This window comes from Procambarus clarkii, chromosome 31 (genome assembly GCF_040958095.1).
Source record: "Procambarus clarkii isolate CNS0578487 chromosome 31, FALCON_Pclarkii_2.0, whole genome shotgun sequence".
Taxonomy (NCBI): domain Eukaryota; kingdom Metazoa; phylum Arthropoda; class Malacostraca; order Decapoda; family Cambaridae; genus Procambarus; species Procambarus clarkii.
The window spans coordinates 20,668,910-20,696,666 of record NC_091180.1 but is presented as its reverse complement, the minus strand read 5'-3'; the positions used below and the strand labels follow the sequence as shown (position 1 = coordinate 20,696,666).

Here is a 27,757-nt window from a genome sequence, read left to right as displayed (position 1 = left end):
TATGTTATTCCGTTCAGCAGTTTATCGCTAGTGTATTTGTTTTTCTCGCTGTGTTGCGTGAGTCATTACTTCACACCCTCGCTGATGCCTCCACTCTACTATTCCACAACTTTTATCTTACCTCTCATATTATAGTCTAAATTGAATATACATCCTAACCGTTTCGGGTAAAATGAGTTAAGTATATAGCAGATATATCTATGTATATGTGTATTTGGATATATTAGGAAATAGAGAAAGAGAAAGGAGTATCGGTAGGTGGCAATGACATGCGTGAGCAATGACGTTTATGTGACGTCAAGACGCGTGCGCAGTCAGTAGTGCTCGTGCTGCCTTTGAGAGAGGGTGCACGTTGGTGTGTCTGCTTCATTGTGTGTTTTGACGCTTGCTCTAGCGGAAGAGAAGTAATTGTTAACCAAGAACTGATGTTACGGACTTGGGTACTGTAGTGTATAGTTATCAGACACCATTCTGTGGACGCTGAATTCCGTAAACGTACTAGAAAATCAGGTGTTTCATCATGGAACCCGACCCACCGTCCCGGTATCAACCAACAGCAAGATGGGGGCGTTCGGCACTGTTCTTCCTCCTGTCCCTAGCGCTATCGTCATTCTCCACGGTGAGTACGCTATATCACGGCGATATATGATTTCAGGAAGCTGCTGTTGCTGCTGCTGGCCCGCCGGCCACCAGGGGCGTGAGGTTCATGGCGACACCTGGAGGCTGCAGGAGAGAGAGAGAGCCAAGGGTAGGTCCCTATCATGGTGATGCTCACAAGCTGGGGGCCTCAACCTTCACACCTGACATAGACCCACTTTTCCCACGTTGCTGCACCAGATCTGGGAATACCAAGCAGTGTGTGGGGGGGGGGTATATAAAATACTGTTGTTCGCTTCTGTCCTTGCCTTTGTTTAGACTGTCTAAAATCGACTCTTGCTAATGTTGCTTGGAATGGGGGGGACATTTAAATGTTGTAATTTTGGTTAGATGTTCCTGTCGCTGTTCAAGTAGTGTTCGTCATACAGTTGTTGGCAAGCACGTATGAATTTGGTGTTCTTTAATTGCCAAGAAATGGTGGCTTTACCTTGGTAGACAATGTGAGTTCGAGAGTTATTATTTTGCCACACCAGTAGGACTCGGAAATGCTTTATAAATGCTTGTGTATATTATGGTATATTCGTTTTTTGAGCACTTTATCAATTATCTTAAGTGTGTGTGTGTGTGTGTGTGTAGTTGGCTACAGGGCTAGTAAGATCCAGCTTGAAGGAACTAAGCTGAGGAAATCCACTAGATTGATCATAGTACCATGCATGGGCGCCAGTCCTGTACTGTGCATAACTTCCCTGTTAATTTGAGATTATGCAATGCTGTTCACACACGATTATTTATTATTTTTTCTACCTCCATACTGATGCTGTTCTCGTCTTCAAACTATAGAATGTAAATGTATAAGTTAGGGCAAAATATTATATAAACTGAATGTGGGTATTGGTCATTGTTTTTATTTGGAAGTGATGATTAATACAAAACCAAGGCCTAATACCACAATTTATATCAGCTAATGCAAAAAAGATACTTCAGGATTACATAAATTCTTTTAAAACATTAAACTTAGAATGATCAGTTAACTGCATTGAAGTTATGATAAGAGGTATGACAAGTATAAAAATGTCTGAAATTTATTAACATAGATGGTTTAATATACCCTAAGGGACTGAAGCTATCATTGATTGAATTCTAAACAATGTTTCATATCAACCCATTTAAGCAAGAAAAAAAGGAAAACATTGATTTGGTTGTTGGTTCTCTGTGTACAATAAACAAAATAGCTGATTCAATAAATTTCTCAATGCTTTATTTAATGGAACTAACAGTTGTGCAAAGAATTGTGAAACCTTTTGGCAAGGCATCAATCGTGTATCAAAGCTCATACAGTATGTGGTTCAAAATACCCTTACACATCCTAACACTTCAACTTGCTCACCTACAGCCTATGCTGACATTGCTGGTCACCAGAATTGCTCAGATGTATATTTTGTGCTTTCAATTGACCAGCAAGTACAGTACTTTTAACACCACACTTCTTATGCTGATTGAGTAAACATGTTTTCAACCTTATACAATTTAACATTCTTTTGAAATGCATACAGTATTTGTTATTCATTATCAACATGTTTCATACCATTATCAGAATCTTGTTATGTGAGCATTATCTTTATATGGATGGCTCAATCGAACCATCAGTACAGTAGTATAATTTTTGTCAGGCTAAACTTCACTAACTGGGCAATACTATAGCCTAATTATAAGCTAGGAGTAAACTAAAAACGCCAGAAGAGCAATTTTCTGTAGTTGTCTGCTTTTCAGACGCTTCAGAACCTCATATGCAAGATTAAGAAACTGGTAAAAATTATAACAAAATAATCTGCTTGGTGCTTAGAATAAAAGGCTTGCTCTTATTTATATGTATGTATATGGTTTATCATCATATTCAAACTATTAATTTTCTTTGTTGCATGCTTTATCTACAGATGAAATTGAACTAGACCTATGTATCTCGTTTCTTTAAAACTATAGACCTGTTGTTCTAAACATTAAATGTTTGATTTTATAGATATCACAGTGGCACGAAAGCACCATCATCTGGTGGCTTACTTGTACATTGGGTTGCACAAAGTACTCCAGACAATGTGACAGTAATGTCAGAATTAGGTTGGGATAAAGCTTCCTATGGGAGATTGTGAAAGTTGCGAATATCTCAATGCTGTGATCATGAACTAGAACTCTCCAACCAACGTTATATTACAGTGCAGCCAGTTAGTAGCATTTAGGCTAGGCTGTGTCTGTCATACGGTCCCAAAAATTTAACTACATATCTATTTTGGGCCTAATAAGGACAAGATACAATTGAAAAATAACATTAGTAGAATATGAAGCATTGGTAATAATGCAAGTATAGTCTTATTTGTTTTATTTAGAACGTATACATTTTGGTTTAAAGTGCTAATCGACGATACGTCACCATGTAGAGCTGGTTGATAGTGGTGTATTTGATAACGCTACTGGGAGATATGTCTGCTGGGTAAAGAAGAGAGGTTCATTGTTAGTAGTAGGTAGGTAGGTAGCTTAGTTCAACATCTTTCACAAGTGTAATTGTGAATAACATTATAGGTCTGCTGGTCTATTTACAGTACTTAGAAAGACATTAAATTTAATCAAATAAAACAGTTTCGAAAGCCTTGTTATGGACAAGATTAAATATTTGTTACCTCACTATCTACTGTTTTGAAACATTTGTATAATATAAAACTAAAAATTCAAGGCAAGAATGCCTACAAGTAAATCAGTGTTGATTTTTGTTAAAATATTCACCGGATTTTTTTATTCTAGGTTGCTATCAATGCTTCCATTAAATTTACCACAATTGTTGTCAGGCCAGTCAGCTGATTGTTAAAAGCATTATCGATTTTTTTTATATAAAGATTTGTCCAATACAAGGGCAGTTACAAACTACAGTTTGTATTATAAAACAAATTGAAACTCGTCTTAGGAATATCAACTGTTTTTTTTTTTTTTTTTTTGTAATCTTGCATTCCTGCTCAGACATTACCTGCCACTTGGGTGCAAGCCGTGTACTATAGACACATTTAGGTCGTACTCCAATCCTTGGGTGCCAGGAAAGATGGTGCATCTTCCTGCCAGTCTTGATACTGTTGTAATTGAAGTATATGAGTTAGTCTAGTATGAATTTAACTTGCTGTTCTGCGCAAGGAAGAATTGAAAAGCGAGTTAATAGACGTGACTATTTGGTTAACATCGTTGTCATTTAGGTCCCCTTTATCCCCTACAACTTAATTTTACATTCTTGAAATTAGTTACCAACATGATGCGCATGTTTCTAGATGGATGAGGTATAAGGAAAGACTAAAGGGATTGAACCACATCACTGTTAGGCAGAAAAGTTTAGGGAGATACAGTATGATTACAACATACACATTCCCCAGGAAAATTGCTAGGGTAGACAAGGACATTATTTGGAATAGGTGGTACACGAACAAAGGGGAGGACATGAGAACCAAGAACCCAAATTAGCAACGGAGACAATGGGAAAAAGTTTATGGACGTCAGATTAGTTAACATATGGTATACTGTACACAAATTTATTGATTATTGATAACATTCATGTTTGATAAAGAAATTACAAGCTCCTAAAGGCCTGAAACACCAGTGTAAAAAGTTATGCTTAGTATTGATTTGATACCTAGATATATGGGTAGAACAAAACGTCTACCAGACAGTACGACTTTGGTGGTTGCCAGGATTAAGATAGGGTTACCATTACTAGAGGCAGATGACTGCAAGAGGACGATTCTAACCTTGCGTATTCCATGTATAAACTGTGAGCAGTTTATACATGGAATGATCATTCACTTTACATCATTGGACCCTGTAAACTTCTCGGTATGTTACGAGCTCACCGTTGCCCGTGCTACATGGACACTTCGTTCTGAGTAGCTAAATCTAAAACATCATCATCTCGGTATGCGTTTCCTAAAACGTTATAATTTCTTCACTCTCGTGTCCATGCAAAGTATCCTCATACTGCAGGCAAAGTTTGCAAGTGCCAGCTACTGATTGCACGCTCCTGTATGACTAAGCACAGTAACCATCTTGCGAGACGGGGGTATCTTAGCATCACACAGCTAGTCTAGTATGATGCTATAGTAACACACTAACGCTTCACATAAGTCTACGGTAACTGCATAAATGCAACTGTACCAAAGTATGCTAAAAAAAATTAGAATTCTATGCATGGCTCTGGTAGACGTGAAGGTTTTGTACAACCGAGACTAGACCCAGATTTGAATCCCTCGTTTCAATTTCCACGCCGTTATTAAAACTGAACTATTTATAGTTTGACGCGATAAAAATGAACGTGCCTGGGATACAATAATGTTTTGAGGAAAATGTCCATTATAAAGGAAATATTTGGGTGAAACACTTGAGAGCGCGTCTATTGTCCCTTTATTGACGCCAGCAGCACGTGGCGTGATGTTGGCAGGCCAATGAGCGTGGTCGGATGTCACGTGATGTCTCTTGCCACCGCTGGCCGTTTCTGGCGAACGGAACGGGCTCGTCTACCTCTTGACGCCTGCCGTTGGCACACCCTGCTTGTCGCCTGACACTTGCGCTGATTCCACTTCTTACACCAGACTACGCTTCCCTCACCACTTTGACTGGTGGGTACAGCGACGGCTTCGTTTCTTCAAGGTCGTTGTTCGTTCCCCGACTATTCAAGTGGTTGGGCTCGATTTCTGTCCTATCCCAGATCCTTGTCCTTGTATTCCTTCCAAGTGAAAGAAGACAAGGACTGTCACTGAATGGTAGACGAAAAGAACACAAAAAAGTGTTACGTCTTACACACACCACACACCAACAACATGATGCGTTGGTTGGAATAAATATTCCAACCTTTTTAACAAACGTGATCTTACTTAAACTTACCCCCTTTAACTCCCTTTTCTATCATTCTTACTTTCACCCCATTCTTACCTTTCATCTATCCGATTGATTGATGAAGATTAAGCCAGCCAATAGGTGGTTCATCTTACTCTTACCTTTTTTTTTTATTTATTTCCACCTCGCCTCACTCCGTATTTATTTGCCTGTACCTTCCTCTTTTTCTCTCACACGATTGTTAATGGTCCAGGACGGACCGAAATGTGGTTGTTCCTCCATTTTTCTTGTGTGGTTTGATAATCGGGATAGACATTAGTGTACTGAGCCACGTAGAAAACGATGCGTAGGCGTTGACGCGTGCAAGAATGATATTTTAACCATCATGGCTATAGCAATAATACGACTGATTCTGTAGATACTTGCTGTTGTGGGCCTGGTTGATACCTGGTTGATGGGGTTCTGGGAATTCTTCTACTCCCCACTCTACTCCTACTGACTTGTGAGAGTTTGGTCCACCAGGCTGTTACTTGGAGCGGCCCGCAGGCCCATATACCCACCACAGCCCGGTTGGTCCGGCACTCCTTGGAGGAATAAATCTACTTTTTCTCTGTTTTTTTTAATCGCTTATTATCCTTCTTAGTCAGTGCCCACTTCGACATAAGCCTAACACGTATATACACACACTGGCTGCCTTGTTCCTCGACGCAATGAATGACCATATTAATTATGAAAATATATCTTAAACGCCTCTTTCCTACCTACAGTATTTTCCCCTTCCGTTCTGGCAACAATGATCTCACTCAGTCTGCCGCGGCTCCCTGTACCTCTCTCGGGGTGAGCAGGTAGTGAGCTGCCTGGGTAGCAACATCCCAAGTGACCGGTGACAATAGAAGGGCAAGAGTACAGTTGTAGAGGGATGGCGCAAGTCGGCTGGACTTGCTTTTTTAGGGTAATGGAAACGTCTACCTTTATCTTGGGGGGGGGGGGGGTTATCGTTCTCAAATGTTTCGTTAAACAATGTCGTTTAATGCTTTAACTGTGAAGAAATTGTGTTATATAAAATGCATATTTTTAGTATCAGCCTTTTAATTATATTGTGGGCTGTTTTTAAAGTCCGACTGCGTCTGACGCTTAAAGTCGAATATTTTTAAAATTTATTATAGTTTTGTAAACAAACGTAAAGATGTTATCAATGAAGCATTGTACAGTATATCGCATGTACGAAATTGAGTACAGAACAGTCCGTGTGTTGCTGGGTTTGACCGCAGCTGGGAACTGTTATTGAGGATGTGAAACTTTTTTTGAGAGGTTCGTGTACTGAGCAGCACCCGTGTGTGTTTGCCGGATGTGGTCATCACCTGGATATAAACTCGGGCATGCTGAAGAGTGCGTTATTGCTTGTTTGACCATTAGCTCTGAGAGACGCGTTGCCTTGGGGTAACCTTCACACGCACGCACAGGCTAGCAACTTGCGTTTAGGTCCTTGATCGGTATTATTTGGGGGGGAAGATAAATGGCAAGAATTGTATCGGTATATGACACAATTATTTGCTTAACCCCCCTATTGGTTTGTCATTGATAGGCACATGTATATGGAGTGATGGGGTACGTGGAGTAATTCAATTCTGAGTGAGAAGTTCTCTTGGTAATGGTGTCGGGTTATCATTGTACACGTCAACTATATCTCCTCCAGGTATTCAGAGTTTGCTTACATTTACGGTGGTCCATATGCTTGTCTAACCTTTCTACCGTCGCCAACTGAAGTGATTACAAGTAAATATAAACTTGTATGTAACTAGTTGACTATAAATGTAAATTTATCGACTTGGTATAGATCTAGTTTCTGGACTCATTATGTAGACAAAGTTTGTTAGTACCCTCACGGCATAGGTATTAATCCATAATTAACAAATTTAACTGAAAACCAATTAACGACAATCCTTAAGTGGTTTACAACAGGAAAGAATGATTCAAGGCCAAAGAGTGAGGCTGTTGACGTTATACGTGATTTCCATAGACAGGATTTACACTACACAGTCTTGAAGGGTGGGTTTCCATGCTCTAATTCCCTGGCCTCGAGTTCATAGATTTAGTGTTCGCTATCAGAATGCCTGAATACAAATACTGTATCAATTTATATGTACTCAAAATGTGCGAGATAGCAAGGTGGTGAGTTTGTCGCTCCCTGCGACTATATACAGCAAGTGAACTGAAAAGTTGGAGGTTTAGGCTACACTTCCTGGACCTATTGTGTTGCTCTGACACGCTTACCATCAACTACACAATGGGTGAGCGTAGCAGACTGTAACAATTATCTTTAGTCTAATGTGTGACAGAAAACAAAAATTTCAAATTAGCACTTTTGAACTTTCAGAGCTATGGTGAGCCCGTAGTGGACTTACCCTGGCACATTCAAGTTCAAGTATGTTTATTGAGATAAGCAATAAATACATCTCAAAGGGATAGAGTAGCTTAGGCTATTTCTACCCCCCTAACCTGGCACAGGAGCGAGGCTGTAACTGCTGGGTACTAAAAGGAAGGGCCATATGCTTAAATATCCCACTCCCCATAGTAAGCCCCAAACCACTCCCCACCCAACCCCCATATCGTGGCACACCCCCACTCCATCCCCCCTCCTCACCACACTCCACAACATCCCCTCCTCACCACACTCCACAACATCCCCTCTTCACCACACTCCACAACATCCCCTCCTCACCACACTCCACAACATCCCCTCCTCACCACACTCCACAACATCCCCTCCTCACCACACTCCACAACATCCCCTCCTCACCACACCCTTCCCACGCCCTCTACACATCCCCATCATCCCCTCCCGCCCACATATCCCCATCACCCCCCATACAGAAACACCCCCCCCTTCCGCCCACACCACACGCGCAGCCCCTACATAACACGCCTCTACATCCTCCCTCACACCCCACAACACCCCATGCCCTCCAACTCCCCATAATCCTCCCCCCCCCCCTCATTCCATATCCCCCCCCCTTTACAATCTCTCGCCCCCACCATTCTTACCCCTCCCCCAAGCACACAGGAGTGTGCGCGTTGGGTCGGAGTCCTGTCGCAATTGTCTCCTTTTATCAGACTATTGTCCTGCCTGGGTCGTCGTGACTGGCGCTCTGTATTGTTCTCCGCCTCTCAGGTTACAGCCCGTCCTCCAAAAATGGGGAGGTAAATGTACAGAGCCCCATAAGTGCAATTATGTACTATGTATAACAGTCAGGAAATGCACTTATTACACTTAGTATTAAAACGTACTGTCAATTCGGAGGATGGGTTGCAGGTTGCTAGGAAAGGGGCTGGCGGAAGGCGCATCTGTGTACACGGTCAATACTTATACTAATCTCCTTTTAAGTTGCATCTTATGGGGAGATGGCCTTTAACAATCTTTGCGTATGGTCATTTCTGTTTGTAAAATAGAATATCTGTCCAGAGGGGCTAACCTTGCCCAACTCTCCGAGGCAAGCTGCATGGAGTACCTTGTGTCTACCTTGTGTAGCTTCCGCGGATCAACAGCCACGCGGCTCGGTCTCCGCCCAGGCCTCTCGGTTAGTTGTCTGGTCAACCAGGCTGTTGGACACGGCAAAAAAGGTGAAGATAGCGTAGCCATGTCTTTGCAACCTTTATTTCTGGCTACGATTTATCAATGTCTTGATAAATCTTAGTAGTCTGTTGTTATTGCTTTCACCTGTACATTGTTTTATCATTAGATTCCTACTAATGACTTCCAAATCCCTTTCACTTCGGATTTTAGCAATGTCAATACTGTACTTCGTTATTTTTTTTTAACGAACCTGAACACCTGGGGCCAGATTCACGAAGCAGTTACGCAAATACTTACGAACGTGTACATCTTTCCTCAATCTTTGACGGCTTTGGTTACATTTATTAAACAGTTTACAAACTTCCCAGTCAACTGTTGTTGTTATAAACAGCCTCCTGGTGCTTTGGAGCTCATTAAATGTTTAATAATTGTAAACAAAGCCGTCAAAGATTGAGAAAAGATGTACAGGTTCTTAAGTGCTTGCGTAACTGCTTCGTGAATCTGGCCCCTGGGGGCTAGATATTTTATGTAATATAATGTAGGTGGGCCTTTATGATATACATATTATCAACAATAGCTTTGTTGAAATCCTTTGTATCATTTCCCTCTCGTATACTTTGTTTCCTGACTTGTCATCCTTCTCCGAATACATCATTAGTGGAAGTTTTCCGGTCATAGGCTATCTTGAGGTTATCTTAATGATTTCGGGGCTTAGTGTCCCCGCGGCCCGGTCCTCGACCAAGGCCTCCACCCCCAAAGAAGCAGCCATGAAGCAGCTGTGAAGCCAGTTCAGAATTTTCTTGATATTGTGAATAGACTCGACGTAGGAAGTGACCCACACATATCTGCCCTGGATTTTTTTTTCTTGCCAGCATGGTTGGCGCAGGAGCAGGTCCAGAAATGTTGGTGCCGTGGATGGTGCCGAGATATGGCTCGCCAGGGAGGAAGTGACCCAGAAACGTTTCTTCTGTTAAAGGTCTTGAATTGTCGCCTAGAGAGTAGTCGAGTTCTTGACCAGGGCCTGGAAAGTAATAGGGTTCTTGTTGTTGCCTGGAAAGTAGGGGGGGGGAGGTTCTTAACCTGCCCCCTGGAAAGGGAGGGAGGGAAAGGTTCTTGACCTGCCCCCTGGAAAGGAAGGAAGGGAGGGGAGGTTCTTGACTTGCCCCCTGGAAAGGGAGGGGGGGAGGTTCTTGACCTGCCCCCCTGGAAAGGAAGGAAGGGAGGGGGGGGGGGAGGTTCTTGACCTGCCCCCCTGGAAAGGAAGGAAGGAAGGGAGGGGGGGGGGAGGTGCTTGACCTCTGTTGGGATCGAACTGTTGACAACCCAACACATTTAATTTAGGTTTATTCTGAATGTTTATCCTATGCTTCGTTGTACTACAACGGGGTACATGAATCTGAACAGGTGTCAGCCTCAGCCGGACCTATTGTCAGGTGCGACACACTTTGTGCTGAGGTCTGACAAAGGACAAGAAAATAAGATGGTATAAAACTTCATCATGGATATATCTCTAATCACCTTATATACAATATATTACATGTATATATATATATATGTGTGCATTGTACACAAGTACAGTTTATATATATATATATATATATATATATATAGAGAGAGAGAGAGAGAGACACACACACACACACACACTACGACCACGAAATGGTCGTCTCTCATCCGATTGTTCTTTTCACTTATAAATTCACTTGTCCGTAATTTTGGACCACTATTCGGAAAATCGGCGCGTTACCTCCACGCCGACCTCTAAATCTCTAAGCTGTTATCTTCCATAACTTTCAAGAACGTCGACCGTGCCTCGAGGTCCTCTTCCTTCGTGAGGGTGGAGCACACTAACAGTTCGGTCCGTTGGTCACACATCCAAACGCGACGACAGCCTGTTGACTCAATGGAGGGGAGTAGATGTCTGTCTTTCCACATGCTCTGGCCAGCACACGTTACCTCGCCCGGTGGTTCTGATTGGCTAACAAATTCCCGCCACCGGACGAGCCATACCGTGCTGACAGTTAACGACCTCCATGGTTGTTAACCTCGTTCTTCCTGTAATAATGAACGTATGACTTAAATAATCGTGCCTTTATGCGATGAAATAACACGATACGATATATCGTAACACCTCCCCCCCTGGAAAGGAAGGGGGGAGGTTCTTGACATGCCGCCTGGAAAAGATGGGGTTCTTGGACTTGAGTTTTGAGTTAAAAACTCAAATTCTTTTGCCAAATTGTTTATTAAAAAATGCATTTAGTGTATTCGGCTATATCGTGTAAAATCATAGGCATAGAAAAATTAATTAATAATGGATTAATTTATTAATTAATAATGGATTAAATGTATGAAAATTGACAATTTTCCCAAATAGGATGTAAACAAAACAATGAAACCATAAAGCGTAGGCGAGACTGAACCTTTAGACGTATTTATTTTATTTTTTTATTTTATTTATTTTATTTATATAAAAGAAGGTACATTGGGGTGTGAGAGTACATAAAATTGGTGTATGATCATTACATTCTTGCAAAGCAACTCACACACACAGCGTTTAGGGCAGTAATCTAAATGTCTAATTCAAATTAGACACATTTAGATTATACAATTATATAGGTAAATATTTGGTAGGGCAGCAATCATAGACGAGTGGAACAAGCTGGCGAGGAGCGTTATGAAGTAATACATTGACAATGTATACAAACACATGTATATGAATGAGACCTGCCTCTCATGGGCCTGTAGGCCTAGCTCTTATGCTCTTAGGAATTAGTTTAAACAATCGGTTAGTACTGGAAGTTAGGTTTGAATTTTAGGTAGTGCTAAATAAAATAGGTGTTACGTAAGATGACTTAAGTGTATGGATGGCTGTACGCTATCCTTGGACTTTAACGTGGTAGAAAACTCATCTCTGCCTCCCGGGAAGACGGCCTTGAGGTAGTGCGAGGATGGTGTGTTTTAGTAACCAGAGAAGGGTGTTCAAGAGTATCTTGTCAGGCAATGGTGGTAGGTAATACTGTACGCACCATCTCTTGATACTGGGAACATGGCGCGCGCGCGCACACACACACACACACACACACACACACACACACACACACACACACACACACACACACACACACACACACACACACACACACACACACACACATACACACACACACACACACACACACACACACACATACACACACACATACACACACACACACACACACACACACACACACACACACACACACACACACACACACACACACACACACACACACACATACACACACACACACACATACACACACACATACACACACACACACACACACACACACACACACACACACACACACACACACACACACATACACACACACATACACACACACACACACACACACACACACACACACACACACACACACACACACACACACACACACATGTGCCTGTCACCCATGACTTCATCCAACTGTGTGTGTGTGTGTGTGTGTGTGTGTGTGTGTGTGTGTGTGTATTCACCTAGTTGTGCTTGCGGGGTTGAGCTCTGCTCTTTCGGCCCGCCTCTCAACTGTCAATCAACTGTGTGTGTGTGAGAGGTTTTAAAGCATGTAAATTCAACTTTTGTGGGTTTTGTGAGACGATTTTGTGGGTGGTGGTTTTTGTATATGGTTGTGGCCTCGTGTAGGTGGTTTTTCTAAGTTTATTTTTGTTTTCGTGCTGTTTTTTTTCAATGGTTGTAACCAGCAGCAGGCATATAGATGGTGGAGTGACCTTGAGGGTGCTGGCACACACCACTTGAAGTTGACCCCCTCCCCCCAAGATTAGGGGGTGGGGGGATGGTGCAGGGGCGTGGCGATGTTTTAGAGAGCAAACATTACTTGATAGTACTATATGTGACTTTAGACTTATGACTCTATCTGTGACTTTAGACGACATATGGGGTTATGTGTGACTTCAAGTCCTTGGAAGATGCGTGTGGACATTTGTTAAAGAGACGGGAAAGGAAAAGGGAGAAGTTGTGGTGGTGTTTGCTGAGATCTTGTGTTTGTGCAGTGTATTTATAGAGCGTCTGCTTTGACGTTTGTTATGGAAGGATGTAAACATGGAGGCGTTTGATCTCGCGACACAAGTGAGGCGATTTAAAGCCATTTCTATATATAAAGCAGCGGAGGAGGTAGAAATAAGGAAGTTGGTAATTGGCTGTATTTTATAATGATGCACAATTCTCTCACGTCAAGAGGTCACGTTCCGGATGTTTTGAATGCGTCCCTGACGACAGAATTGTTGCAAAAGCACGAGGAACTATTATAAAAGATGAGGACATTGGTGAAGTGGACCCAGCAATTGCTGAAATTGAGGCCAAATATAATAAACAGCCTGTAATATATGACTAAGTGATTCAGTAATATGAAGCCCCATAAAGTTGAAATAATTATAATAATGGTATTATAATACCATTATTATAATGGTATTATAATATGGTTCAACGCAGTGTGTATTATGGTGTTACAACTTCACGGATAACTTCAAGCTGCGAGCAGCTGCGTCCAACAGCCTGGTTGACCAGACGACCAACAGGGAGGCCTTGATCGGGGACCGGGCCCTTACTAGCTGACAGTATAATTATAAGGTATATAGGATATATCTAATTGTTAGTGTAATAATGTCCGTTGAGGTCTGATAAAGACCTTTTGTGCCATCTGTAATCCTTTCTTGCGCTACCGCTCACAGGATGAGCATAGGGTGCACAATAAACTTTTTTTTATCTTTAATAAAATACAATATAAATCATATATACATGAATTTTACAAGGCAATACTACACAATATACTTGCCGCCTCCGGCGGCACCAATCAATACGTATGTAAACACCTTAAATCCACATTGGCACGTGTACCAATGAACTATTATCGAACTCGTATCTCATCCTAGTTATCTGGTGACATGTTTATATGTTAGTGCGTCTTGTGTGTGTCACGTGGATGATGACCTTTGACCTTTCTGTGTCAGTTCTCGTCAGCTCTTTAGTCTTGTGTGTGTTCAGCCAGCTAGCCAACCAGCTCCCTCCCTCGTTAAATTTTGTTTCTGCCTGGCTGGTGGAGTGGGACCTGCCCTCGTGTGTGGGTGCCAAGAGGACAGCTGGGCCGGTAAACCTTGGGTGGATTCCCACCACGACATACACTGGATGCATAATAAATAAAAACAATTCATGAATACCACAAGCCATAAAAAGTTTGCAACTTGCAACCTCGTTCAAGCCTTACTGAACTGAACCTTACAACCTCACTGAACCCTTAGTTCAGTGTTCTACGTCGTGTAGTCAGCCTATAGTATTAGGGTAACCCAAGTAGGGAATGTGGTGTTCCTTTTATTATGGAGGTACACATACCTCATGTATACCTCTTGTATGTTGGTGTCTTGAGAATGCCGTAAAATATTTATTTTTTCAAATTTAGATCTTATTCCTCTTAGTTTTTAGAACCTACTAAACATGTTCTCTTAGTTTTTAGAACCTTGCCAACGCCGCGTCTGAACACGGAGGGGGTAACTGGATGAGGCTTGCTCAGCACTTAGCCTGATACTTGAGCTCTTGTAATATATAGTGTAACCACAGGAAGCTTTTCCTGAACGCTAGAGTAAATTTTCAGCACTTTTTATTTAAAGATCTTACGACCAGTGTAAGAGAATGGATGGCTTGAGATGTTGTGGGGGTGTTGAGATACGTCATCTTGTTTGTAAAGCCTCATCGTAGTAAGCCAGTTTTATGAATCTGATTGTTTGTTATAATTTCGTGTGGTGGTTGTCTCATGACTTTGTTATTTTAATAATAATTCCGTAATTTTAGTTTATTATCCCCTTTCTGTCATTATGATTATTAAATTATATATAGGTGTATTTGTTCCGTGATTATTACTGATACAAAAGTGAGACAGCAGCTTTCTGAAGGTTCTTCAGTACGGCAGAAAGTTATTCCTCTCCGGGTAGATGTAGGCCTAATTTGAGGAGTTGAGGCTTCATTTAGTTTTATGAAATGCAACCAAGCGTTTCTTCTTCACTCCAGTGGTTGTTAGTTATAATTGATATTAAAAATTTCATAATAATTGTAACCATTTCTAACTGATGAGATGGAGAGTGTTGTAATTGGAACCAAGTACAAATCTCACAATAATACCACGAGAAAATAATGAAATTGCACATGGAAAATAAGTTGGGCATTTGTAAATGTTAAGGCTTTAATAATCAGTAGATTGGTTACATATGGCAGCTGTAAAGTAGTAAAATGTGCCTGGCCTTGGCTAACTAACACTTACCGCCTCTGACATACCACGTAGGAATGGGTAAAGTTTTTACGATTGCCAAGGGAGAATTTGATAGAGCGCTGGCATATTGAGCCCTTATTGGGCCACGTTGATAAGTTTCTATTATATACGTTGGATTGAATGTTTCCTTATAAAATGAGCAGGAAGGTTAGCAAAACAATTAGTTTTGTTCTGTTTAATGATGCGAGGCTTGCATAAACTGTTCAGTTATCTTTGTTTTTATTCTTGCAGTTTAAGATGAATTTATTAATTGTTAGTCTGCACATTATTTCGGATTTGCATAATGTCAAGTCGGTTTAGTTTCCATGATTGCGGGCGTGTGTCATTCACAAATGTTGCATACATTGTTAAGCGATAATCTCCACAATCTTCCTCCCTCACAATGACCTCTAATTTTGCTTTTAGGTCCGACATAAAAGAAAAATAGTTAATGTCTTCGGAAATGCGGAGCACGGTATATGGGTTTGTCATGCAAGACGGGGTCTGCTGTTGTGGGTGGGTGGGGGTCGATAAATGGGTAGGCGAGTTCGAGGAGTGGGTCGGTGGGGTCGACTAGACAGTGGGTGGCGTCAATGGGTGGTGCGTGTTGGTAAGGTCTGGTTCGGCTGTCCCTTGGGACGTCCTCAACCTCCTTGATCGTCCAACGTTCGTGTTTCTCCACCATATGTTTTGCAAGCATGGGAGTCACGCACAGGAACCTTAGAACAAAAAGTGAATATTTTGTTTAATATTCTTAGCCTAGTGTGTGTGTGTTTTAAACCATGTTCTGTTGGTTTGTTTACAAACTATTTGAAACTAGATATATGGTTAATGCTGTTACAATAGTAATGCAAGCGAACCATATCTGGTGTTACGCTTGGAGGAGCACAGGCGAGTTATTATGAATAGTGTCCTCTTGGCGTATGGTAACGCAGGCACTGCTTCATGGTTGACGTGTGGCAAGGCATGAACATTAACTTGTTTACATATCGTTATCACTTATAAATACAAGTATGGTGTAGGTTTTTTTTTTTTTTACTAGGATAGGGAGGCGTCTTTTCTGCTGTCTCAGCAACTGGGTAAATTGATCCCCGATTCTCTTTTGGGTTTCATTGTACTAAGTAGGATGTTTAGGAGCCTCTTCTAGGGAATCGAATTAATATGCACGCATACTTAGCTTCTTGTGTTTTTGCTAGTGAGTTACAGCTCTTGTGCCCCGACTTGTAGCTGTCTTATCTGGTGCAACTGCCATACTCTCGCTTCCCTCCAGCCTGTTTTTTCCTACCACAGATGTGGCCCTGCATTTACAACAATTACAATGATAACCAGCAATTTTATTTAAATTTTCTTGTGCCTTCCATAGACCTGATTGGAGATGTTCCAGCACATACAGTACCAGTGGTTATTAAGCACTCACCACAGAACTGTTGGCCTGTCTGCCCCTGCAGTTATGAATGGTGTGCTCCACTACCACCTCCTCCCTCATTACTGTCCACCTATTCGCTACGCTCACGTTAAATAAATACTTCCATTTCTCTCGATTGGTTTTCTGGCTTATCATTCAGGTTATTTCTAACTATTATCTCGCTATTTATTAGTCGTTTTCGGTGGTCGTCGTTTTTCTCTCTTTATCGTTTTAAACAGTTGTTTAACAGATGTGCTTAATTGTTTACGTGATTGAGAGAGGGGGAGGAGAATGTTGTAATCTAGTTCTTGGGCTCCGCCGGCTGGCCATCAGGTAACTAGTCCAGTAACTGCAATGATTTTTGTAATGCTTTATCGTGTCTTTTCTTAAAGCTATAAATACAGGTAGATTCCCTAACCCCTGATAATGGTTCATGCCACAGCTTCTACATGTACTGAATACAAATAATTTGTTTTGTTCTGATTGGTTTATGTTCTTGCTTCACCTGTGGTTATCTTGAGATGATTCTCGAGATGATTTCGGGGCTTTTTAGTGTCCCCGCGGCCCGGTCCTCGACCAGGCCTCCACCCCCGGGAAGCAGCCCGTGACAGCTGACTAACACCCAGGTACCTATTTTACTGCTAGGTAACAGGGGCATAGGGTGAAAGAAACTGCCCATTGTTTCTCGCCGGCGCCTGGGATCGAACCCAGGACCACAGACCCACAAGTCCAGCGTGCTGTCCGCTCGGCCGACCGGCTCCCTCCCTCCCTGCTGTGGAGCAGACTGACAGTCTACCTCATGTGAACATCTCGATATGTACGTTGTGACAGTGATCATATCTCCTCCAGTCCTCTCGCGCTAGATTAAGTATGCTTAATAAAGTGTTACCTGGTTGATACCTGGTTGATGGGGTTCTGGGAGTTCTTCTACTCCCCAAGCCCGGCCCGAGGCCAGGCTTGACTTGTGAGAGTTTGGTCCACCAGGCTGTTGCTTGGAGCGGCCCACAGGTAAAGTGATGGTGTTCCCGGGAAGCTTTATCAGTCTATATAATGACTGTCCATCTGCTTTACAGAATCGAACAAATTAAAATTAGACAAATTTAAATAAATAAAAAACAAACTAATTAAATAACTTAAAAACTAAATAAATCGCCGACGACTACTAGGGCTGAAGGTCATTGTATTAATTGATCAGTAGGTGGAAAAGCGAGGCTAGGGAGCTAAAGCTCGACCTTACAAGCGTATCTGGGAGAGAACACAAAATGCTGCTAAAAAACACACACAAATCTCTAATAAGCCTCCACAAAACAGTCTTTAATTTGTGTTATTATGATTGTATCAGAACAAATACTCATAAGATACTGATGAGGTGATTGTAGTGCTTGTAGCACGAGCTGCTCCGTAAACACGGTTGGCGACCTTGGACGATGAGCCCAGATATATAATAATCACAGATGGTCTGAGAGAGAGTGCCTGTGGCAGTGCCAACCAGGATGGTCTGATGCGATACAAGTAGCAGTGCCAGAGAGGCCCCGAGTCATTGCTCGCCATTGTATTTGCTTGTATGTGAAGAGTCGTGGTTGCCTCTTTCATACACATTTGGCAAGGTGAAGCAGAGGTGTACACAGGTGCAGTTATGGAAATGGATCATGTTGCTGTCAGATACGTCAGATGTGGCTTGTGTAAAGTTTGTTTAGTGCGTTAAATTTATTCAACCTCGTTCTGCGATATCGAAATAATCGCCAAATGTTTTTTTTTTTTTGTATACATTACAAATATGGATGAACGCACTGTTTGTGTGTGTGTTTGGATATGTTGTCTTTAGATACAACTGTGGAAGTCCATGACCCGAGTAAAGTGTCTTAAGATATACATATATATATATATATATATATATATATATATATATATATATATATATATATATATATATATATATATATATATATATATATATATATATACATACATACATACAGGTCAAACTTTATTGATTTTGTAGAAGTATTGTGTAGGAATTGTATGTTACCTTAGAAGTAGACCAAACGGTGCCTGGTCCACTTAGGGTGGTGTTGACACAATGACATTTCACATTTTTACTTGTAAACTTTACGCAGTAAAAAGATTTATTTGTATATTTTCACAGAATTACGGGATTTTAAATAGAATCCAAACTGCTAGATGTCTTTACTCGCCTAGTTGTGCTTGGGTGGGTTGAGCTTTGGCTCTTTGGTCCAGCCTCTCGACCGTCAATAAACTGTTGCACAGGTTATTGAGCTTATATCATATCTTCGTTTTAAACTGTGCATGCAGTCTGCCTCCACCACATAATTTCCTAGTGCAATATATTTGTTATTTACCCTGACACGTAAAAAAAATCTTTCTAATGTCTCTTTGGCTCATTTTACTAGTTTCCAACTACTAAAATGAGCTCTAAATGAGCCCCCGTGTTCTACCTAAACTAAATAGTTTCTTTATCCACCCTGTCAATTCATCTGAGAGTTTTGTATGTGGTGATCATGTCTCTCCTAGCTCTTCTGTCTTCCGTGTATGCCGGTAGAAAATTATAGTCCAGTTGATCATTCCAGAATTGATTTTTTTTTATTATTGTTTAGATCTTGGGGTGGCGGTGGAGAAGCTTATGAAAACTCCAGTAAAAAGTTGATCATATTTTCCCCCCATTGTCCTGTCTTAGCGAGTGCGGAGCTGTCGTTGTGGGAGAGGTCCTCGACACCAGCATTTATTTATTTATTTTTTATTTATTTGTATATACAAGAGTTGGTATACCAATCCACACACTAGAAAATGAAGAGACGACGACGTTTCGTTCCGTCCTGGACCATTCTCGAGTCGATTGTGACCATTCTCACAAGTCGACTTGAGAATGGTCCAGGACTGGACCGAAACGTCGTCGTCCCTTCATTTTCTAGTGTGTGGATTGGTAAACATACTTCAGCCACGTTATTGTGACTCATCGCCTGCAAGAGTTGGTACATTATTGTACAGCCACCTACACGTATAGCGTTTCGGGCAAGACCTTAAACCTAATTTTCACACACAATCACCAGAAAGCTGCCCGAAGCAGCTGTCTAACTCCCAGGTACCTATTTACTGCTAGGTAACAGGGACATAGGGTGAAAGAAACTCTGCCCATCGTTTCTTGCTGGCGCCCGGGATCGAACCCGGGACCACAGGATCACAAGTCCAGTGTGCTGTCCGCTCGGCCGACCAGCTCCCTAGGTCTATTGGACTAGGCCTATTGTATTAATTTTCAGTTTATATATGAACGGCGGCTATTAAGATGTTCCGGGATCATCCTAGACCAGTTACATACTATAGGGCTCTCTTTTTGGATGATTACACCACGTGAACAAATCCACAAGGGCCGTGACGAGGATTCGAACCTACGTCCGAAATCATCCCAGACGCTGCCTTAATCGACTGAGCTACGACATGGTTGATCTGGGAATCATGATCAGGGTCTGGGATGATCTCGGACGTAGGTTCGAATCCTCGTCATGGCCCTTGTGGATTTGTTCATTGATGCATCACGCTATTGTGATTTGTGTGTGTAATTACATCACGTGCTTCATCAAAGACCAGTCTTATTTTTTCAATTGTTTTCGTGTTATGTAAATTGGTACAATAATTCTACAAAATCATTCCCGTGTTACTTTTAAAATATTGTTGCATTAGTCTGGCTGAATATTGCCAATCTTCACTGAATTCAGAGTTGAGAAATTGAATGCAGAGCCATACTAGACAACGGAGGTTTCATCTAGTCGAATGATTTGTTGTAACTGATTGTCAGTCCTGGGATTGTTGCATAACTAATTGTAATTGAGCGTTATTAGGTTATAAATGTAGCTTGTCTAATCCTTATTCTCTTAGGCTACGATTTATATGTCCATGATATATAAATGATATATAAAGAACACTGACGTAAGCAGTTTGGAGGCGACGTGTGTCAGTGTCTCTTCATTGTTCTCTCTGCGGCCGTGTTTTTGTTGGCAGTGTTTCAGCAGGAAAATATTGTGCCGGCGCCAGTTTGTTGACTTACTGCTGGTGTTTGTGATGTTATGTTTGTCCGGACCAGGTTATAACTTAGTGGTTGGGGGGGGGCGTACACTCGTTCAGGTCTGCATGTCTTGGCTGCAGGTGATGAGCCACAATAACGTGGCTGAAGTATGTTGACTAGACCACACACACACAATAGAAGGTGAAGGGACGACGACATTTCGGTCAGTCCTGGACCATTCTCAAGTCGATCGACTTGAGAATGGTCCAGGACGGGACGAAACGTCGTCTTCCCTTCACCTTCTAGTGTGTGTTGTCTGGTCAACATGTCTTGGCTGATTTTGGGTTTCGTACCCTTGTAATCTTCAGCTAGTTTCCAGGCTTAAAAGTTCCCGATGTGTTTTGGTTGTGATATTCTACTATTGATGCCGTGTATGGAGACGGACTCCTCCATCTTCCCCCATGTTCTTGCCTGTTCTTTACTACCGCCTCACATTATGCTTTTCTTATTATTATTCCTGTGGCTCTTTCGGTGGTTTCAGCTTCCACATGTGTTCACGTGTTGGTGTATAAACCCATGTCTCATCTACCGTCTTCGTTTACGTTGCCTTCCCCTGAGTATTTTATGTGTCGTGATCATGTCTAACATGTTTCTTTTCTCAGTGATGTGAGGTATAAATTCCTTTATTATCTCCTCACAATTCATGGGACTTATCTGGTAGGTGTTTGGGCTGTCCCTACCTATATCTATTGAAGATTAGGCTATTTCCTGTGGGGAGAGGGGGGGGGGGTGGACTGTGTGTGTGCGTGCGTGTGTGTGTGTGTGTGTGTGTATGAGGGGGGGGGGGTGGTGATATGTACATGTGGAGACTCAGTCTGATGGTGTTGCTTTTGATCTTTGACGTGATTAAGTGATAGTGTGATAGCGTTTTGGCCATGTCACACTCAGGGTGACTCCATACCTATTCCTGCCAGGTTGTTGATGTAAACACGTGCTCGAGGGCTTTATGCAGGCCTGTGTTAGCTCCTGGGCTCCACCTGTATAACTGTCGCTCCTGTAATGCAGCAACTCGACCTTCCTTTTATCATATCTGCTTCTATGATTGTACTCGCCTAATTGTGCTTGCGGGGGTTGAGCTTTGACTCTTTGGTCCCGCCTCTCGACTATCAATCAACTGGTACACAGATTACTGAGCTTACAGGGCTCTATCATATCTATACAGTATATGAAACTATGTATAGGAGTCAGCCTCCACCACATCACTTCCTATTACATTCCATGATTATGTATCGGGTTATATTAATCAACTACTACTACTACCGCTAACCCTTTTCTATTTGTTTCCATAAACGCATTTTGTCTTCATTTGCAATATTTCATCCGCTTATCGTGATAATCTTAAATGTTATCATCATGTGTTTCAATTCCTTCTCTCAAGTGTGTTAAGGCGCATCTCCCACAGTTTTTCTTAGTAGGTCAGTTTAAGTGATAGTGTGGATGATGGCGCACCTGAGAGAAGGTGGGGTTGTACTTGGTAGTTCCTTGTAATTAACTAAGGCGTGTAGGTCCTTAGTACCATAAGGCAAAAACACGAATTATAAAGCTGATGATTTTCAACACTTGGTAAAAATAATGCTTACTTAGACCTAAATAGTGAATTCAGCTTGTTATATCAACGTTACTTTGAGAAGGTTAAAGGTTGAAGAAGGGGGGGGGGGTAATCTTGAGATGATTTCAGGGCTTAGCGTCCCCGCGGCCCGGTCCTCGACCAGGCCTCCTCTTTGTTACTCATCCCCAGGGAGCAGCCCGTAGCAGCTGTAAAACTCCCAGGTGGACATCGAAAAAGAAGTGTTATTTCATTATTATGAACCCCATACCCAACCCGTGGGCAATATCAGTAACTTAAGAGATGCCGCAAAGTCTTTACTGCTGTGTCTGTGTGAATGGTATCTTACGATCTCAGAGCAGAGCAGGGAGAAGACTGCTGGATTAAGGGTAGACGGAGGAAAGGAAGGTGCAGGGAGGGAGGGGGGAGGGGGGGGCAGATACAAGAAGATAAGTCATCATATATGGCAAAGTGAAAGTGTAGGTAAGGGTTAGTCTGGTGTGCCTGGTTCGTCTCCCATGACCCCAGCAGTGCTCATCTGGTGGCCGACAACCCTTATTCGGGCTCACCATAGCCCGTGCTACTTGGAACTTTTTGTTTCATGTAGCGAATCTTAAACAACAACTTACTTGAATTCCTTAAATTCTATTTTTTATGCTCTTCTAGCTGTTCTTCTACTACCCCAACAGAGTCATACATAGCAAAGGGCTCAAATTAAATTTCCATACAGTAATGTTTAAACCCTATTTAGTAGCGAAATGTTTTACACGTGAATAAATCCACAAGGGCCGTGACGAGGATTCGAACCTACGTCCAAGGACATCCCAGACGCTGCCTTAATCGAACAAGATTTTGTTTATTTGATGCATCACGTTATTGTGATACTGTGTGTAGGGTTACACGTGACTAGGTTGATTACGTTGTTCTTAAGTGCTTCACTCACTCCTTAGCGTCCGAAGCGGACCTCTTAAAATGTTTAACCCAAGTATATTGTTCATACATAATTGTGAACAAAGCCAGAAAACACAACCTTGGGCTAACTGCACAAAATGTTTATAACTTTGCACTTAATAACCAATATCCAGTGTGCGGTAATGTTTTTAGTGGACCCTGTAGTGGAACTATGAGTGATAGTTTGTTCACCCTATACTCATCCCGTTAGCTGATCCTATATTAGCTCATCCTATACCTATACTCATCCCTGAGTATACTCATTTATCCACCAGGAAGCTGAGTGTGGCCTGTGGAGCCTCATATTCTGGCCACAGGATAACAGACTAAAGTATTGTATGCCTTACTGGTTAGTCCTCTACCTGTTGACAACCTCCTGTTAGTTCCGGGGATCAACGTCCTACTCAGGCCCGGTCTCTGACCAGGCCTCTTGCTTCGTTGTCTGGTGAACCAGGCTTGTTGGACGCAACGGCGTTATATGAATCACAGCCTGGTTAATCAGGTATACTTTAGGAGGTGTTTTATCAATGCGGAACACCGCGAGAGGTTGTTTAGTTAAAGAACAAATCCGCAAGAGCCGTGACGAGGATTCGAACCTACGTCCGAGATCATCCCAGACGCTGCCTTAGGTTTAGACGGACGTTGGTTGATACCTGGTTGATGGGGTTCTGGGAGTTGTTCTACTCCCCAAGCCCGGCCCGAGGCCAGGCTTGACTTGTGAGAGTTTGGTCCACCAGGCTGTTGCTTGGAGCGGCCCGCAGGCCCACATACCCACCACAGCCCGGTTGGTCCGGCACTCCTTGGAGGAATAAATCTAGTTTCCTCTTGAAAATGTCCACGGTTGTTCCGGCAATATAGGTTCTAATCCTCGTCACTGCCCTTGTGGATTTGTTCATTGATGCATCACGTTAGTGGATTTCTGTGTGTGGTGTAAGGTTGTTTAGTTTATGTCCCTTATGTGTAGAATAGAGTAGTGTGTGTTGTGAAAGGTCTTGGGGCCCCTTGGTGGTTGTCTCTCAGCGTACCTATTGCACCTCTGCTCTTCACCGGGGCTATTTTGCACATCCTGCCATGCTCACTGGTTTCATGCGGCGCTATTTCTGTATGCTGGTCTGGAACCAGTTCCTCTTAATACTAATGCAGGCGACGAGTCACAATAACGTGGCTAAAGTATGTTGACCAGACCACACACTAGGAGGTAAAGGGACGACGACGTTTCGGTCCGTCTTGAACCATTCTCAAGTCGATTGTCTTGAGATCACAAACTTCATTGTCTTGGGTCACAAACTTTCTCGTACGGTTTGAATATAATGGAGACCCATTAATTATGTATCGATTTCTTTCCCCTCATCTGTCTATACACCCTCCCTTCTTTGTTATTTCTTTCATGCTTTCTATTTATTCATCGAGATGGAATTTGTTGATGGTGGAGGGTAAAGTGTGCGAAAGGCGCCTGTCCTTGCATGCCTTGATCAGCCGTAGCGCATAAACATTACCCCCTCCCCCCCAACCCCCCCCAACCCCCCCTCCACCCCGCAAAGAATCGGGGACATTCACCCCGATCCGGAATGGATAGAAGCTATCAATTTCCACGGCCTCGTTCTCTGGAATAATGTCTAGTCTAGCGAGAGAATTGCAGAGTGTAAATGAACCAGAATGAAGGGGGGATTGATAGGTAAAAAAAGAAAGACTTGCGCTGTAAATTCCCATTTGGCTCCAGGAATGTGTAATTGTGGGTGACCGCGTTGGTCTGATTAAACAGCTTGAATTAATTGTCTGGCTTAGAGAATGAGGGAATTAATTTGGTGTTTAGAGATGGTGGTTGAGGTTATCGGGGTGGTGGTGGTGGTGGGTTATTGACCCCGTGTACTTGGTGATCAGGGCAGCTTGCTTATCTCGGGGGATGCTGTATTGATGGTGTATTGCAACACACACACACTTAACCCCTCTCGGGGTTAAGTGTGTGTGTGTGTTGCATCGTCAGCGGGAAGGGTAATCTCCCACCAAGATTGCACGCTTCTCTCTCGTAAAATTTGGGCTAAAAACAGGTGTACGTGTGTATCAACAATCAATATTATATAATAATTTTTGTTTGTTAAACCAATTTGTTTTGTTTGTTGTTGCGTGTATTTGTTTACCAAATATATTCAGCTGCGCGTGTTATATATTTCAACTTTTCAGGGGTTTTATTGTTGTAGTAATGTGTGAATATTTGTGTTCATGGTACTTCATCTGCTCTTGCGTAAAGACTAATGTTTTAGGGGGAAAAGTATTAAGTCTTTCCCAACTTATACTAAAGCTCACATGGCCTCCAGCACTGTAATGAAGAAACTTTATTATGAACATAACTTAAGATATGCACCGATGAAGGTAATTATCAGAAGGAAGCACTAAGCCAGCATGACTATACAGCGATGGATTTTTTTTTTACATATAATTTGATAAATGACGATGCTGCGATAGTAGTAATATAACTAATATCAGTAGTAGTTTTAGTAGTATTTTTATTATTATTCATATTTTGTTTTTAAGTTCTGAATCTTAGCCCAAATGGTGCAGTTTAGAAGGCTTTAATCCATTTGAGATTGATTAATGATTGATAAAGTTTAAGTCAACCAAAAGGTGGCACGGGCATGAATAACCCGTAAGTGGAAGTTCTTTGGAGCCATTACCAATACCAATATCTGATACTAGAGATCTGTGACCATTGGGATCTGTTGCCGACAGAGTTAGAGAGCCTTGCCAGGCCTGCCCGGGGGACAAAATAAGGGTGATGCAAAGATGGTCTTAGATGTCACGACCTGGAAATTGTGATGGATGTAGAGGTTTCGATGATTGTTGCCACTGGAGGTCTGGCTGGTAACATGTGTCCCAGTAGTGGTGGTAGGGACAGAGCCTGCTTGAGATGCGACCCGCAAGTAATGCACACACTTACACACACATTGTTAACGTGAGCTGAAGTTTGAGTTGCACGCTAGGACGTGACGTCCTAGCACTAAACGTTCAGCTCACGTTGGTGTCGGCTATACCAACACTGGCTGGGGGACCTGACTCTGGGCATACCAACACTGGCTGGGGGACCTGACTCTGGGCATACCAACACTGGCTGGGGGACCTGACTCTGGGCATACCAACACTGGCTGGGGGACCTGACTCTGGGCATACCAACACTGGCTGGGGGACCTGACTCTGGGCATACCAACATTGACTGGGGGACCTGACTCTGGGCATACCAACACTGGCTGGGGGACCTGCCTCGTTCACACCAACACTGGCCACTGGTTGGTGAACCTGACTGGGGTCCACACCAACACTGGCTGAGGGACGTGACTGGAGGCTCAGTCGTCACCCTCTAGTTAAAACAGTAGGAGACAGTCTGGGCCCCGTCCCCTCTCTCACTCGGGAAAGGACAACTGTCTCAAGGCCAGCCGAGACTGCCGCATTCCATCGCCGCCCTTCAGCAAATCTGTCCCCGTCTTCACCCTTAACCCCTGTCGCTGTTAAGGGTGGTGTCAGTGGGTGGATCCTACACCATCGTGGCACGAGTAAACAAGAGGGAACCGAGACGTCTTGAACCTCTTATTACCAGTTCCTGAACCTCTTATTACCAGTTCCAGAACCTCTTCGTTCCTTCCCCCAGCCCGTTCTCGCGAGCGTTCCCAACGTCAGAAAAGTGTTGTACTAAAGTGCCTTATCCTAACCTACCAGAGGATCCACGAACAGAAAACGGGACATGTCAACTTCTATCTTCATCCAGAAAACTTCTACATATTGTAATATTAGTTTTGTGGAGGGGACTAGGAAAGAAGACAAGAGCCAAACCAAAATCGAAATCCTCAGATTAGGCAAAATTGTAATTAATTTTGTCAATAAAGATGTTAATATAAAGATGTTAATAATAATAATAACCAAACTCCTCATTAGGCCTAGTTGAGTACATGTATATACAAAATCAGATTTAAGATTGCATGTTAGGCCCAGAGCAGGATCTGTTTGGTTAGGCTGTTTGTTTTTATGCCCTTTAAACTTGATTCCAATAGTACAAAAAGGACATTTTTTGGGGATACAACGGCCTATATTTTGTAAACATTCCAGCCATAGTAGTTATAAGTACCATACTTTTAGGGAGATGGATTGTTCCATCCGTGCTCTCAGAACTACCATGATATATGTGCTTCAGCCTACAGTTTAGACCTATTGTCTTATGTATGACCCTCTGTCCTGCGTGACAGTGAATACCAGCATTATCCTCACTTTAATAAGGCTTTATCAAAATCCTCAGATTAGGCAAAATTGTAATTCATTTTGTCAATAAAGATGTTAATAATAATAAACCATTTCTCGTGTGTTACAGATGGTGAAATTAATGTCAGTCCTGATGCTCATCTGTGGTTCTAGTTTCTGCCTTTGCCCTGGTTATTTCTTCCCGTTTAAAACGGGTCTG

General features: G+C 42.4%; 1 protein-coding gene across 1 annotated transcript in view; it reads left to right on the top strand.

Moving 5' to 3' along the window:
• The first annotated feature begins 313 nt into the window (after positions 1 to 313).
• The window catches only part of LOC123758766 (NPC intracellular cholesterol transporter 1), a 107,867-nt gene continuing 80,423 nt past the window's right edge, over positions 314 to 27,757 (top strand). Inside the window, exon 1 of the mRNA XM_045743430.2 lies at positions 314 to 619. Within this exon, the coding sequence (XP_045599386.1) occupies positions 521 to 619 (99 nt within the window). The 5' untranslated portion in view covers positions 314 to 520. The remainder of the gene's footprint in view (positions 620 to 27,757) is intronic.